This window comes from Eubalaena glacialis, chromosome 10, assembly GCF_028564815.1.
Source record: "Eubalaena glacialis isolate mEubGla1 chromosome 10, mEubGla1.1.hap2.+ XY, whole genome shotgun sequence".
Lineage (NCBI taxonomy): Eukaryota > Metazoa > Chordata > Mammalia > Artiodactyla > Balaenidae > Eubalaena > Eubalaena glacialis.
In genome coordinates, this window is record NC_083725.1 from 88,729,177 (window position 1) to 88,744,593 (window position 15,417).

General features: G+C 34.5%; 1 protein-coding gene across 1 annotated transcript in view; it reads left to right on the top strand.

The window, feature by feature from the left end:
- The window catches only part of LUZP2 (leucine zipper protein 2), a 429,813-nt gene that overhangs the window by 211,673 nt on the left and 202,723 nt on the right, over window positions 1-15,417 (top strand). The window contains exon 5 of the mRNA XM_061203161.1: window positions 1,494-1,556. Coding sequence (XP_061059144.1) covers window positions 1,494-1,556 — 63 coding nt within the window. The remainder of the gene's footprint in view (window positions 1-1,493; window positions 1,557-15,417) is intronic.

Sequence of the window (15,417 nt, forward strand, 5' to 3'; positions counted from 1 at the left end):
TCTTTACAAGGTCTGAAGAAAATTGGACAAAGCATTTATATATATTTATTCTTAGGGTGGGCCCAGAAGCATTTTACATAGTATTACTCTTGTTTCTTTGTTTATGTTTGAAAGATTTCAGAACTATTTTTTTAATGTGTATATATATGGTAAAAATTAACTTTACTCCTAAATTTGATTTCCACTGACTTAATCTATCTCTAGAGATAATCCACTTTACCAGTCTCTTTTGCATCATTCCAGGAATCCTCTAAGACTATGTTATCCAATATATAACCACCAGATACATGAGGCTTTTGAGCATTATAAAATGGCTAGTCCAAATTGAGATATGCTGTACGTGTAAAACACACAGTGGATTCTAAAGATATATTGCAAAAAAAAAAGTCGATTTATCATCATTAATCCATTACATGTCAAATGATACTATTTTGAATATATTGAATTAAATAAAATATATCAGTAAAATTAATTTTACCTGTTCCTTTTACTTTTTAAAAAAATGTGACTGGCAGAAAATTGAAAATTGGAGAAATTAAATGTTTCATCCACTGTCATACATTCACATAAATAGTGAACCCTCAGTGACCATAGAGTCTCATATTTTAGCTACTGTGCTATACTGACCTTTTTCAAAGTAGTCAGGCAGATAAAGATGCAATGTTTATACAGATACAGTTTGAATAACTGGCCTAAGGGTACAGATTCTGACAATATCATATTCAGCAGGAAACATCATGGTTTCTCTGGTACAGTGTTTATAACGTTCCATGCTTTTGAGGTCAGGAGCATCACCATGCAATTGCTCTCAAACCTGGCCTTATGTAAAAATTACCTGGAGCATGTTTTAAGAAAAGAGATTCCTAGGCCCAACCCTAGAATTTAGCTTTGTTTTAAGAACCACATTTTTAAAAATTGAAGTTTAGACAAGTAAGCCAATCACAGTCATAACATGCATTTCTCAATTTTTAAAATTTTTTTTAAACTTTTTTATTATGGAGAATTTCAAACTTACACAAAAGTGGAAGGAGTAGTGTACTAAATCCCCATGAATCCATCAATTAGCTTCAAGAATTAGCAACACATGGCCAATCTCATCTCAAGCATATTCTCTTGTCCCCTCTTCATTTTTTTTTATACAGTGGGTCCTTGTTGGTTATTTATTTTACATATAGCAGTGTGTACAAGTCAATCCCAAACTCCCTAACCATCCCTGCCCCACAGATGAACTTATTTACAAAACAGAAACAGATGAAATTTTTTTTTAAAAAAATAATCTTTTATTACATAAGAAAAAGTTATGTGATATAACCAGTGGATATATTTATGAATTGGGCAATAAAAATGTGGTTAATGAAAATTTAACCCTTTGTTCTTTTTCAGTATTTGTTGACAGATAATTTTATTATACTTCAAAAATTGTGAATATAAATTTATAAAAGCTATAGAAATGAATTTGAAATATGTCTACATGATATTCTATTTATTTTCAGATTGCTTTTTTAAAGACTGAAATGGAGAGAAAGAACAAAATGATCCGAGATCTCCAAAATGAGGTAAGACATATTTCAGGAAAATTTCATACAAGTCAAAGAATATACACAAACAAACATATTGATTTGCCATAAGCTCTGGGGTATGATCGCATGCAAATATGTCCTTTAGTTAAGTACTAATGGAGAAGAACTATAAGGTTAAAACTTGAGTATATAATCCCTACTTTAACATATATTTGATAATGTTATTAGTTCATACATCTCCAGGTCATTTTCTCTTCTAATTATATTTTGCTTGGGCAATGTTAAACATTTATTTTTATTTTATAAATGTATTTGTCTACCAAATGACATCACAGGCACTGAAGAAGAGAGCTAGTTAGAAATGGACCTTATGTTAGGAAAAGTCAGTCTGGAATGAAAAATTTATGTGAGGTAATCTTAGAGTGATGTAGATTTGAAATAAATAAGCTGTAACCGCTTTCCTTACAGCCTTTAAAATGTAACGATCCTATAAAATGCTGTATGCTTTTTCCTCCTTTTGACTTTTTGTCTACCCTGTTACATAACTACTTTATTTTCTAAAATTTCTCCATCACATTTGTATTTCCACCTTTTTATTTCTTTTTTTTTCCTTGAATGAAATTAGTTATTTAGAACTATTAAACCATGATTAATTAATGATACATCTTCTTTTATCAATCCCAGTAAGGTGGATTTTAAATCCCAAATCAACTGCTTTAGCCATTTCTAGTCTCCTTTATTCCCCTTCCTTCCTCCCTCCCTCCCTCCCTCCCTTCCTTCCTCCAATTTTTTGAGACATTTCAAATACAGATGAGCTACATTATTCCTATATCATTTCCACCTTGATGCCCAGGTTAAGAAATAGACTATACAAATGCCTTGGTATCAAGATTCAGCATTTGTACTCTGATTATGACGTTAAAATGGTTTATCAAATGTGCAAAAATGTTTATAGAAAAAAGGAAAACAAGAAAAGTTTTAAGTGTCTTTCTTATGATTCTATTGTATTTTCATTTCTTTCTAATGATTTTTTTCTTCTGAGTCTTCTTAAGAAAGTCTAATGAGATGGACTTGATAATGTTTTCCCTGAGGCCTAAATCTTGGATTTACTGTTTATGGTGGAAAATGTCAGTAAACTAGAGTTACCGAAATACTGGTTGTACTAGATAATTTCTTGTTCACTGGGGCTCAGAGAGGGCCCGATTACTCAAGTCTAAAACTTTCCATGGATCATTTAAGACAAAGGGAACATTTAAAACAATGTTAAAGCCAGTATTAAAATAGGAAAGAAAGTACATTTGGACGTGTACACACACATCCATGCACACACACACATGCACACAACAACAACATGAACCCCGTTGTATAAGAATGAGAGGATTATGGGCTAATTTATATCTCTGTGTATGTATTATCAGTTAACTTTTCATCTTACATAATTTTTTAAAAATCTAGAATTTAAGGAGGAAGCTCTTTTAAAACCAAACTATAAATTATTCATATCAGGTACCTATGAGGATTAACAAAATATTTTATTTCCTTCCATGGGATCATTTTTTAAGTTTAATATTAATTTTCTAAGTGTATAGGCTAGAATAATTAAAAAAGCAATACAACTCTTCAGAAGTAATGGCTGCCAAATGTAAGCTTTGTAATTAAATTTGCTACTATTTACTTTCATCATATTGAAAATCTGCAAGATGATACTTGATAACCAGAAAAGTCTTTGACTTCTCTAACAAAACCTAATGGTGAACATATATTATCAACTGAATGCTTTCAATTTGGCTCCTTTTTATTAATTCTTTGAAATTTTAGATTTGTTATTTTGCCAAATAATCAGTATGTAGAGGTTGAACAAAATACTTGTCCCATACTCTGCACAGTAAAATTATATGGACACTACCTGAAAGATTTTTGTTCAGGAGTAATAAAATAAAAAGGCAAATTGACTAAACAAAATACAGAGAGGTGAGGGAGATGATACAGGTATAAAGAGTTTTCTGGGAGAAGATCGATATCTCCTGAATGACTTCTGAGTGAGGGTATCGGGGAAGTCCCAATTTAAGAAGGGACTTTTGAAAAGTTATTAAAGAATGATCAGTATTTTTTTCATATGTGAAGGTAAATATCTTAAAAGGCACTTTTATGTTAGCAGCTAGGCATTTAGTTTTTAAGATTTACCTCATCCCTTGGAGGGGGAAAATATTTAGATTTTATTTTTAGGGCAGAAAGCCCTAAAAATAAAATCTGTATAGGGCAGAAAGCATTTTGATTTTTCCTTCCAGGCAGTCATATCTGGAATGGAATACATAGGACCCCGTGATTCAAAGACTGTGTTCATAACTGGGAAAGAACATTGGAGAATATTTGGAGAATATGGATAGCAAAGTGAGAAAGCAAGAGAAAAAGAAATAGGAGATTTTTCTTTTTTTTTAAACCAAGAAAGTTAAGAGTGAGACTGAAAAGAGTATAGCTATGAGTTAATCACAGTATTTCAAACTCCTTTATTTTATCTGTCTCTATGGGTATCTATGTCTTCACGTGGACATCACATTTAACCTGTGTCTGGGATTGCTTTTACTCACAGAAGCTTTATTGAGATTTAGGGGGTCTCCAAATTTCAGGTCTAGGCCTTCTGCTTTTCTGCTTATATTCTCTTTCATGGAACATGCAAGTCAAATCTATTCTGCCACAGTGTGTATTTCTTTGTACCAAATCACCTTATTAGCAATTAATAAATGATGGAATGATGTCAGTAAAGTTTGAAAAATTGTGTTGGTTTACATGTAATTTTTCCCAACATGTTGAGGTTTGAAGCAATCAGGGGAAAGCCTTGTCAAATTTCAGAGAAAATTTTTATCATACAAAGACAAAAGAAAATATGCAAAAGGACCTCCCTTTACTGCATGTAGTAGTGTTTTAGTGCCTTCAAAACATTTAAAAAAATGTTTCTTACTGCACCAAGATATCTGACTAAACTGTGAATATAGAAGACTCTAAGGCATTCCCCCATATTAAAGTAAGAGATTAGTGAAAAATATGTATCAGAAATTAATTCTGATGATAATCTACTTTATTAGAAGTCAATTCCCTGTAGGGTCTACATCTCAAAAGAGAAAACAGTAAATTCTAAGTGTAAGACTGCGCAAAGGATTGAGTATGATTTGAGGGATAAATGCTAGAAAATATTAAACTGTGGTTGTATTTTTATTACTATTGTCATTATTTTGTTAATATTATGATCACAAAATTACACAGTAAGTGGTCTTCCTCAATCACAATTTTCTCATCCTGTATTTTTAGTGTACACATTTGCAGAACATGAGATTTCTCACAATGCAAAAATTGATTTATAGTAGCTATCTCACCATTTTTTTAGTAACTTCCTAATCTGTCTCTAATTCTGATGTCTCTTATGTAATCCGTTTTATGCATTCAATTACTTATTTTGCATTTTGTATTTGGATATTGTATGGTTACAACAAATGCAAAATGTTGTACCAGAAAGCAAAACAAAGAAACAAAAACACTTAGCCTTTCTTCTCTGACTTCCATAACTGCATCATCATGTGATATAGACAATCTTATTGACTCCAAAGCTTAGAATTCTCTTTGACTTTGCACTTTTAAAACACCCTCTCTCTATTGTCATGTCTAATTTTCTTTAATTTTATCCATTGTTTCCCCTAGGATAAAATAAGTTTCTCTATAGTGGTTCCAGATATAAGAAAGGGATGAGTAGGATAATACATAGGTATTAAAATATTAGATAATTACGCATTGAGACAAGCATCTCTGGTTAGTTTGAAACTCCTTAATGAAATGTGAGAGTTTGATAATGTTCAGGACATTTCAAAGGAGTACATAGCTACAAATACTTGAATTAGATTATTATTAAAACATAGTCTATATTAAATTAGTGAGTAGATAGAGATAACAAAGGGAAGGGAAGAAAAGTAAAAGGAAGAGAGAGAGGGAAAAAGAAAGGAAGAAAGGAAGGAAGGGAGGAAGGAAAGAAAGAAGGGAAGGAAGGAAAGAAAAAAGGAAATAAAGGAAGGAAGGGAGGGAGGGAGGAAGGAAGTAAAGAAGGAAGGAAGGAAGGAAGGAAAGAGAGAAGGAAGGAAGAGAAGGAAGGAAGGAAGGGAAGGAGGAAGACAGAAAAGTTGGGGAAGTACCCCCACCCCAAATCTCTTCTGTGATGGTTTGTTTTAGTATAGATTCTTATGATTGATTATCTTCCCGAGACTCATTCAAGATAGTTCGAGGTAAGGAAAAAATAAGAAATCACATTTCTAAAATGGTAATAATAAAGTCAGGAACCATAAAAGTGGGCCTTACTCTGCCCAGTGATAGAAATCAGAAATTTGTCAAAACTACTCTCCATAGCAGGTTTTCCCTCTCACTATTTCATGGCTCCATTTTCGTTTCTTTCTAGTCTCTCAATTACTTAGCTCATCTATTTTTCGCATGGCTCATATAGTTTAACCCAACTTTGAAATACTAATCTGCCTTCTCTATCTCCTACTAATAACCAATTTAATCTTCTTTAATGTTTTGTTTTATTGCTGTTTTTATAAGTGCCTGGGGGGAAAGTCTTGCTACAGGTCAAGTCACTGGCCAATCTGTGGGTTTCCAAAGGGTTCCAAGTAATCATTGACACATATCCAGGTATATGAGGAATAAAACATGGGTTTTTAGGGGCAATGTGCCAGTTGTGACAAAAAGCAACCTCTGGTAAGAAGAAAATGACTTATTAAGCCATTTAGAGGCCTCAACAAAATGTTAGGAGAGGTGCATACACATTTTGTAGGCTGAGCTTAGGAGCAACTCCACAAACAAACCCCAGAGCTGTTTGTCTCAAGGCAGGGCTACCTCTGCCAAGATCAGGAAGCTGCCAGCCACCTTTATGTTCCCATCACAGGGAGCTCCGGTATCACATAGCCATATCCCTCGTGCATCAGACCATGGATAACATCTAGCCTGTTTTCCCATGTAAGTAATTGCTGTATCTGCATTTTGCAGGGATCATATCTGATTAGCAAAGTCTAAGTCATGTCTGCTCTAGAGCTGCAATGCACTTTAGAAACAGAGAGGATTTGTTTTATTTCTAATTTGTTTGCTTTCATTTTTCCTTGGGAAAACGGGTTTAACACTATGAAAAACTTTCACATCGTGGAAACAATGTTCCAAAATTTGGTAGCTAGTGTATTAACAACCTTTCTTAAAAAAAAAAGGATTAGAGTGTGGTAACCAGCTTTAGTATATGTTATGTCATCACTGAAGGGTTCTGAGTGGTTGAGAGACATGCTCTAACACTGATAGAGTATCCAATTGTGCATGTGTGTATATTACAATATCTTGTGTGTATACATGGCCTCTTGCCTATCCTTTAGCATGTGATTTTAGCTTTGCTTTTGTATGAACTATTTCCTCAATTAGATGCTGACTCTTCAAAGTTAGAATCCTATCTTTACTAAAATATTATAATTCAGATTTTTTTACACACAAAAAAAACACAGGGCCGGGACTCTGTGTACAGTGAGGATAAATGAAAACCATATTTAAGTCCGTTCTTAGCACCAGTGACTTCAATAAATTAAATAAACATTGGACACCGTGTCCAAATTTGGAGATTGAAGCTGGTTTCCCTAATTTGCTACTCTCTACAACAGGGATAGTTAGAGACCCAGCAAGATATCAGAGAATCTCTGACCATCTGGAAATTATTAAGATGACAGAAAAAAAGTATAGGTGCATATGTGTATTTTTCAAAGGTGAGGATGCAGATTCTCAGGGAGAGTCCATGACTGAAACAAAAAAATAATAAAGTCAGTAACCTCTGATCTAGAGAAAACTCTAGTAAATTTTAAGAAGAAAACCCATTTTCGTTCAGTTCTTGTGGCTGTCAGTCTCTGTAAAATAAATTATTCCATCTTCTTGCCTCAATAAGGACACTCAAGTGAAGATGATGGGATATTTCATAATGTGACAGAGTGCTCCAGGGCCATCATTCTGAAATGGTGCCTGCAGATGAACCTTTGTGAGAGTTTGAGTTGAATATGTACTGAGTCCAGGACATGCTTGAGATGTTTTCAAATTATTCCATCACAACTTTCTTACTTCATTCCTGCTGGTTTACCTTTTAAAATGATTATTTCTGAGAAATTTTGGCCAACTGGTTATTTTGGTTAATTGTGTATCCATTATCTAAAGTTTATTATAACCCATTTGTACTAGGTCCTAGGGCTACTGTAATAAAGTAACACAAGCTGGGTGGCTTAAAACAATAAAAGTATACTCTCTCACCATTCTGAAAGACAGAAGTCTAAAATCAAAGAAATGTCACAGGACCATGCTCCCTCTGAAGGTTCTAGAGAATAATCCTGCTTTGCCTCTTCCTACTTTCTAGTGCCTCCTGGCAATCCATGACATTCTTTGGCTTGTCAAGAATCTCTGCTTTGTCTTCCTATGGCCTTCTCTATGTATCTCTTTGTTTTCTCCTCTTCTTTATGGACACCTCTTATGGGATTTAGGACCCACCCTAATCCAGTATAGGGGCACAACTTAAGGTTCCAGGTAGATGTGAATTTTAGGGTGATACTATTCAAATGACTCTACCATCCATGCCATTTTGTATATTCCAGGTAAACAGCTTAGGCAATTTCTTTTTTTAAACAGGCAAAGAGAGAACATTTTATTAGGTATAAGTCTTAGCCAATGTTTCAATGGGGAAAGGGGAAAGATTTTTATTAGATATAAATCTGTCTATGGAAGTACTTTAATAGTGCTTATTTAGATGCATATATAAGGTTTGTTTATATATTCATTTGTAATAAACATATAACCTAATTCCCAAAATTATCTCAGCATTTTGCTAGTTCCTGAGGTATATAAATATTATAAATTTCACTTAACACAAAACAATCTCTGATCATGAAGGATGTAAAGAACAGAATTTAATATTGTATAACAGGTGACATATTTTGCCGAGTAATATGTTATGATACAATAATAATTACACAAATTGCACAAAATATCTACAATAAAAACAGGTTGAAATAAGCATTTTACAATAACATATTGTAAAGGGGCCGATGAAGGCAATAACCTACTCAGGTGTGGTGGCCACTGAATGTGTCATTGAAGGGGTGGGTTTTGAAAGGAATGAAGTGATTAGAACTTATGGCGATTTATTCATAATCAAGAAAGCAGACATTAAAAAAAGTGAATACTTCAAAAGTTTCCTTGTAGGTGAAAAGATTGTTAGATGTTTATTGCTGTGAAGAAAGTAGTTAATTTTGATGATTATAGCTGAATCCAATTTCAGGCCAGTTGACTTGCAAAGAGTAAGTAATGCTGTAAGTATGTGTTATAAAAATGGGTTGGAGCAGCCAAACTGATTGACACAGCCAAAGAGTAATAAACAGAAAAATAAATCTGAAAATTACCACTATCAGATACAATTACATCAGTAAACTTTCTAGTTTGCAAGGACATAGAATTTTTACTCAGTGTTTCTGAAGTAAACCAGGACTGCTGTCTTATGGGAGATTATGGTCTACCTAAAATCTCATTTTCTTTACTGTTACAATCAATTAATTCCACCAAGTTCTAATTTCCTGCTTGAGAATGTTGGATAGATGCTGACATTGTACACAATTTTAGGAATAGTTTTCAGTTGAAATTGTGTCTTTAGCCCCTGGCTGCATCTGGATCACTATTTCTGTTCTGTGATAGAGGAATGTCTAGCATTCTCTGTCATGCCTCAGGTAAAGGGGAAAGTTTTATTTCTTAATTTTGCATCTTCTGTAAACATTATTTTATAAGTTTTAAGCACCTCAGAATATTGTTAATTTAATAAATGAGAAAACAATGTGTGAGAGACATTTAGCATATGTTTAGACATTTAGCTTGTAATAAATGGAAACTATTATCATCATCATAGTTATTATTGTCATTGGGTTCTGAGGTAAAATTTGTTCATCAATAAGCAATACTATGGACAACTATTTGCTTAGAAAATGGTCTTAAACAAACAAGCAAATACACTAAAACTCCATATTTCATTTAAATATAAATACCAAGGTAAGACAGGACTCTATCTCTCTAACTACTGGACAGTCTCATTCCATCTCTCATAGTGTGTCTCTCCACATGGCAGACAAGAAGTCCAAGAACTGTCTGATTAATATTCTACCAGCTTAGAAACAATAGCCAAGTGAGACCATTTTTTCAGATTACATGAGCAGAAAAACCCCAGGAAAGAGCCTATATTGTTTGTATGCCTGAGTCAATCACCATGCGCAGGAGAGTAGAGCATTTTGGCCAAGTCTCAGTCACATTTCTATCCTTTTGTTAGATGGGAGCAACCCAACTCAAAACTTGGATGAATTTCCCACAGGAAAGAAAGGTTCATTGTAAAAGATTGCCTAGATATTGGACCAATAATGTAAAATGTATAAAGAAAACCATCAAACACTTCTATTACTCCCTCTTAGCCTCACCCATTTTCTAACCCTCAGATCAGAGCATGTAAGTAATACTTTAATCATTTCAAGTCCCAAGTCATGCATGATGTATTTGCATCACCATATCTTTGTTAGTAATTCTCCCTTGCATATAATTTCACCCTCATTCCAAACATATTAAGGATCTTTACTTCTCTCATTTTATATTTGTTGCTACATTCAAATTCTTAGTAAAAATGACCCTAGGGAAGCTTTAGTCATATAGCATTAGGTAAATGATCTTCTCTGTTTGTAATAGCTTTCTACATTAATTGCCAAAACCTTGAAGCAACCTTCTTTCAGTAGTTTAATAGATAAATAAACTGTGATAATGCAGACAGTGGAATATTATTCAACACTAAAAGGAAATGAGCTATCAAGCCACGAAAAAACGTAGAGGAAACTTAAGTGCATATTACCAAATTAAAGAAACCAATTTGAAATGTCTACATGCTACATGTGTGACTCCAACTATATGACATTCTGGAAAAGACAAAACTATGGAGACAATAAAAAGGCAAGTGGTTTTTGGGGACTTCACTGGTGGTTCAGCAGTTAAGACTCCACACCCCCAATGCAGGGGGCACAAGTTTGATCCCTGGTTGGGGAACTAAGATCCCACATGTCGCAAGGCGTGGCCAAAAAGAAAAAAAAAAAAAAAAGATAAGTGATTGTCAAAGGATGGAAGAGAGGGAGAGATAAGTAGACAGAACAAAGAAATATTTTACACAAATGAAACTACTCTGTGTGCTACTATAATTGTGATACATGTCATTATACATTTGTCCAAACTATTAGAATGTACAACACCAAGAGTGAACCTTGTGACAAATGTACCACTCTAGTGGGGGACTTATACTGGGAGAAGCTATGGCTGAGTTGGGGTAGGTGGAATATGGAAATCTCTGTACTTTCCTCTCAACTTTGCTATTTAACTGCTCTAAAAATGAAGTCTATTAAAAATAACACACACACATACAACATGTAGTTCACCCTATTAACAAAATTTTAAGTGTACAGAGTATTATTTACTATATGTATTTGTTTTTTAAAGATATAAGAACAGAAAAGTTATCTTTACTTTTTAAATTATTTTGTTTATTTATTTATTTATTTTTATTTATTATTGTATCTTTTCTGGAAAATAGTAAGAACTTGATAAATATTTGTTGAGTGAATAATAAATATTGCTTCAACAGGTTATATTTATGTAAGTTGTATGGGATAGGTCACTGTCCATAATTCATAGTAATGAGTCCCCAAACTTATGAGAGTTATTCCTTAAACCAACTTGAAATGACTTTGAAAGTCCTAGAGAATCAGAAAACCTCATATTGTCTAGAAGCTGCTAAAACTTGCTATCCCAAGTCTTTTTCATATGGAGCTGGAAGGCAGGGTATTGTACTTTTGGTTCCTCACATGCTGCAATGAAAGAATAAAAGCATGAAAGAAGAAAACCACAAAATAAAAAAAATTTAAAAAAGGAAAAAGAAAGGGAAGAAAGAAAGAAGGGAGAGAGGAAGGAAGCATGAGAAAAGTAACTTGACTTGGGCTGATTATTGAGAGAGTGGAGTTTTTACCAGCATCTGGTGATTTTGTCACCTTGGAGAAATCACTACTTTTATGTGTGTCATTGGTAAAATAGGTGTTTTACATGAAATGATCCCCTTGATTCCTTAAACTCCAAAGTTTATAAATTCTTAATCTGTAGAAACAGTAACCATAAGCTGTGAGTTAATATCTAAGTACTAAACTCAGGATAAATTCCAAGAAGATGGTCATTAGTATTTCAAACAAATCCCTAAATAGCTGTAAACTGTGTTTGGATTAACTTAGAGCTTTTTATTCTAGGAGTGTTTAAAAATATTGACCACCAAAGTAAGCAGTTCTCTAGTACATGTCATAAATAAATGTAAAATGCATAGTTATCAGACCATCAAGCAAGAATTTTTTTAAAAAATGTTTTCATCATTTAACCTATATTTTTAGTGGTAAAATGTAACTTTAAAGAAAGTTGGTTTAGAAAATCATTATTTTAAGGTTTATTTCTAGTGAGTGTACAAGTTCACAGAATGTTGGAAATATTTTGAGACAATTACTTAGGCAATTATAAACTATTTTTCCCCCTCAGAGGTGTAGAAAAGACCAGTGCTTAGAAGGACAAAAATAGGTGTCACGGTACTTAAAAAGTTAGTGGTACTAAAACACACCAGCTTCAAATCATATCTTTGACACTTACTATCTGTGATACTTAGATGTTATCATCATATAAGTAGAAACACTCACATCCACTCCCACAGTTGTTATGATGGTTCAATGAGATAATAGTTATGAGAACAGCTATAATTGTGTCCCTCCTTGTTCTTCCTAATAAATGTTATCTCAATATATGGCTTTCACAAATTAAACATTACTCATGGTATATTTTTTAATGAGTTGTTACATGGAAAATACACATAGTAGGCTGAAAAATGGCCCAAAGATAGCAGGTCCCAGTTCCTGGAACCTGTACCTATTTTACCTTATAAGGAAAAAGTGTCTTTGCATATGTGATTAAGGATTTTGAAGATACTGAAATTATCCTGAATTATCCTCGTGGACCCTAAATGCAATCACAGTTGTCCTTATTTGACACACACCGAGAGGAGGAGGCAGTACAAAGACAGAGCAGGGAGATATTTGAATATGCTGGCCTTGAAGATGGGAAAGATGCAGCCACAAGCCAATGGATGCCTACAGCCATGAGTTGACTGGAAGGGACAAGGAACAAGTTCTCTCCTAGGGCCTCTGGAGAGAGCTCAGCCCTGCTGACAGCAGGATTTCAGCCTGGTGACTTCTGACTTTTGGCTCCCAGAACTGATAGACAATGAATTTCTCGTGTTTTAAGTCACCCAATTTCTGGTAATTTCTTACAGTGGCCTCAGAAAACTAAGACGGTAGGGATTGGATGAAGCAAGTTTCCAGGTTATTATTAGCAATAATTTCTTAAGTGTATCATATGATGGCAGATTCTGTTTTCTCCTATTAATTTTGAAACTGAACTGAAGCTCTAGCAAGAATTCCATTCACCCATGTGATCCATTTTATAGGTGATGGTTAAATAGTCATCTGTTTTATCTTAAACCATTATTTATTACACACTTTGGTTCTGGGCACTGTACTCAGCAGGGAGGAAATAAAATCAGTAAGATTTTCCAAGCCTTGATTTTTCCAAATTTTAGTCTTCTATGGGAAAGACTTCTCAAAACACAAAAAAATGATGTAATAGTAATAAAACCTGTACAGTCATACCTTGGAGTTACTGCATGTTCTGTTCCAGAACACTGCAATAAAGTTAATTTCACAGTAGAGTCACATGCAATTTTTGGTTTCCCAGTGTATATAAAAGTTATATCTATTAACTGTGCAATAGACTTACAGCTAAAAAAGAACAATGTACACACCTTAATTTTAAAATGCTGCATTGCTGAAAAGTGCTAAAAACATCATCTGAGCCTTCAACGGGGTATAATCTTTTTGCTGGTGGAGGGTCTTGCCTCGATGTTGATGGCTGCTGACTGATCGTGATGATGGTTGTTGAAGGCCGAAGTGGCTGTGGCAGTTTCTTAAAATAAGACCACAATGATGTTTGCCACATTGATTGACTCTTCCTTTCATGAACGACTTCTCTGTAAATGCAATGCTGTTTGATAGCATTTTACCCACAGTAGAACTTCTTTCAAAATTGGAGTCAATCCCCTCAAAGCCTGCTGCTGATTTATCAGTGATGTTTATGTAATACTCTAAATCCTTTGTTGTCATTTCAATAATCTTCACAGCATATTCATCAGGAGTAGATTCCATCTCAAGAAACCACTTTCTTTGTCATCCATGAGAAGCAACTCTTCATGCATTAAAGTTTATCATGAGATTGTAGCAATGCAATCATACCTTCATGCTTCACTTCTAATTCTAATTCTCCTAGCTATTTCCACATCTGCAGTTACTTCCTCCACTGAAGACTTGAACTGCTCAAAGTCATTCATGAGGATTGGAATCAGCTGCTTCCAAAGTCCTGTTAATGTTGATATTTTGAGCTTTTCCTGTGAATCACAAATGTTCTTAATAGCATCTAGAATGCTGAATTCTTTCCAGAAGATTTCCAATTGACTTTGCCACGATCCTTCACAGCTCCCTCCCAGAGGGGCAGGTCCCGTCCCTATTCTTTTGTCTCTGTTTTTTCTTTTTTCTTTTGCCCTACCCAGTTACGTGGGGAGTTTCTTGCCTTTTAGGAGGTCTGAGGTCTTCTGCCAGCGTTCAGTAGGTGTTCTGTAGGAGTTGTTCCACATGTAGATGTATTTCTGATGTATATGTGGGGAGGAAGGTGATCTCCACGTCTTACTCTTCCGCCATCTTGAAGGTCTCTCTCAACTGTGTTAAACATTCTTGACATGTTAATGTAACAGACTGTTACAACAATTTTGTGGAATACATGTCATTATTATTATAATGATGATGATTATTATTATTTAATAAATGAGGCTTAGCATGTGGTCCAGGGTAACACAGCTAATGAAAGAGCTGTTCTGGGACGAGTCTATATTGTTTCACAAAGGAGAATGAAAAAAATGCTACTTTGGATGTTTGTATATCCCATACTAGACTATTATTACCTGAATCCTGGGATATACACAAAATTTTCTTAACTCTGTTATTTTTTAAATGTAAGAAAGGGTGTGATCTAATGAAAAGAGCCTAGGAAGAATACCTAGTTCTGCCATTTAATAACTGTCCCAAGTTTGGAAAATGACTTAACTTCTCTGAGCCTGTTTACTCATTTACAAAATGGGTTTAATAATATTTACTCCAAATTGTATTTGTAAGTGCTAAATTAAATAATGTATACAAGTGTCTAGCAATGTCTCAGTAAGTGACATTATAATAAGATGTATAAAAATCTTTTCCTACAAGAATTCAAGGTGAATTGGAAGGATTTATGAGGAACTAGTATTTCTTAATCACTGAGAATTTGAAACCATCAAGAGGTTGGAGAGGGCTTCCCTGGTGGCGCAGTGGTTGAGAATCTGCCTGCCAATGCAGGGGACACAGGTTTGAGCCCTGGTCTAGGAAGATCCCACATGCTGCGGAGCAGCTGGGCCCGTGAGCCACAATTACTGAGCCTGCGCGTCTGGAGCCTGTGCTCCACAACAAGAGAGGCCGCGATAGTGAGAGGCCCGCGCACCGCGATGAAGAGTGGCCCCCGCTTGCCACAACTAGAGAAAGCCCTCGCACAGAAACGAAGACCCAACACAGCCATAAATAAATAAATAAATAATTAAAAAAAAAAAAAAGAGGTTGGAGAAAAATAGTGAGATATTGAAGCACACACAAGGCAGGTGCGAAAGAAG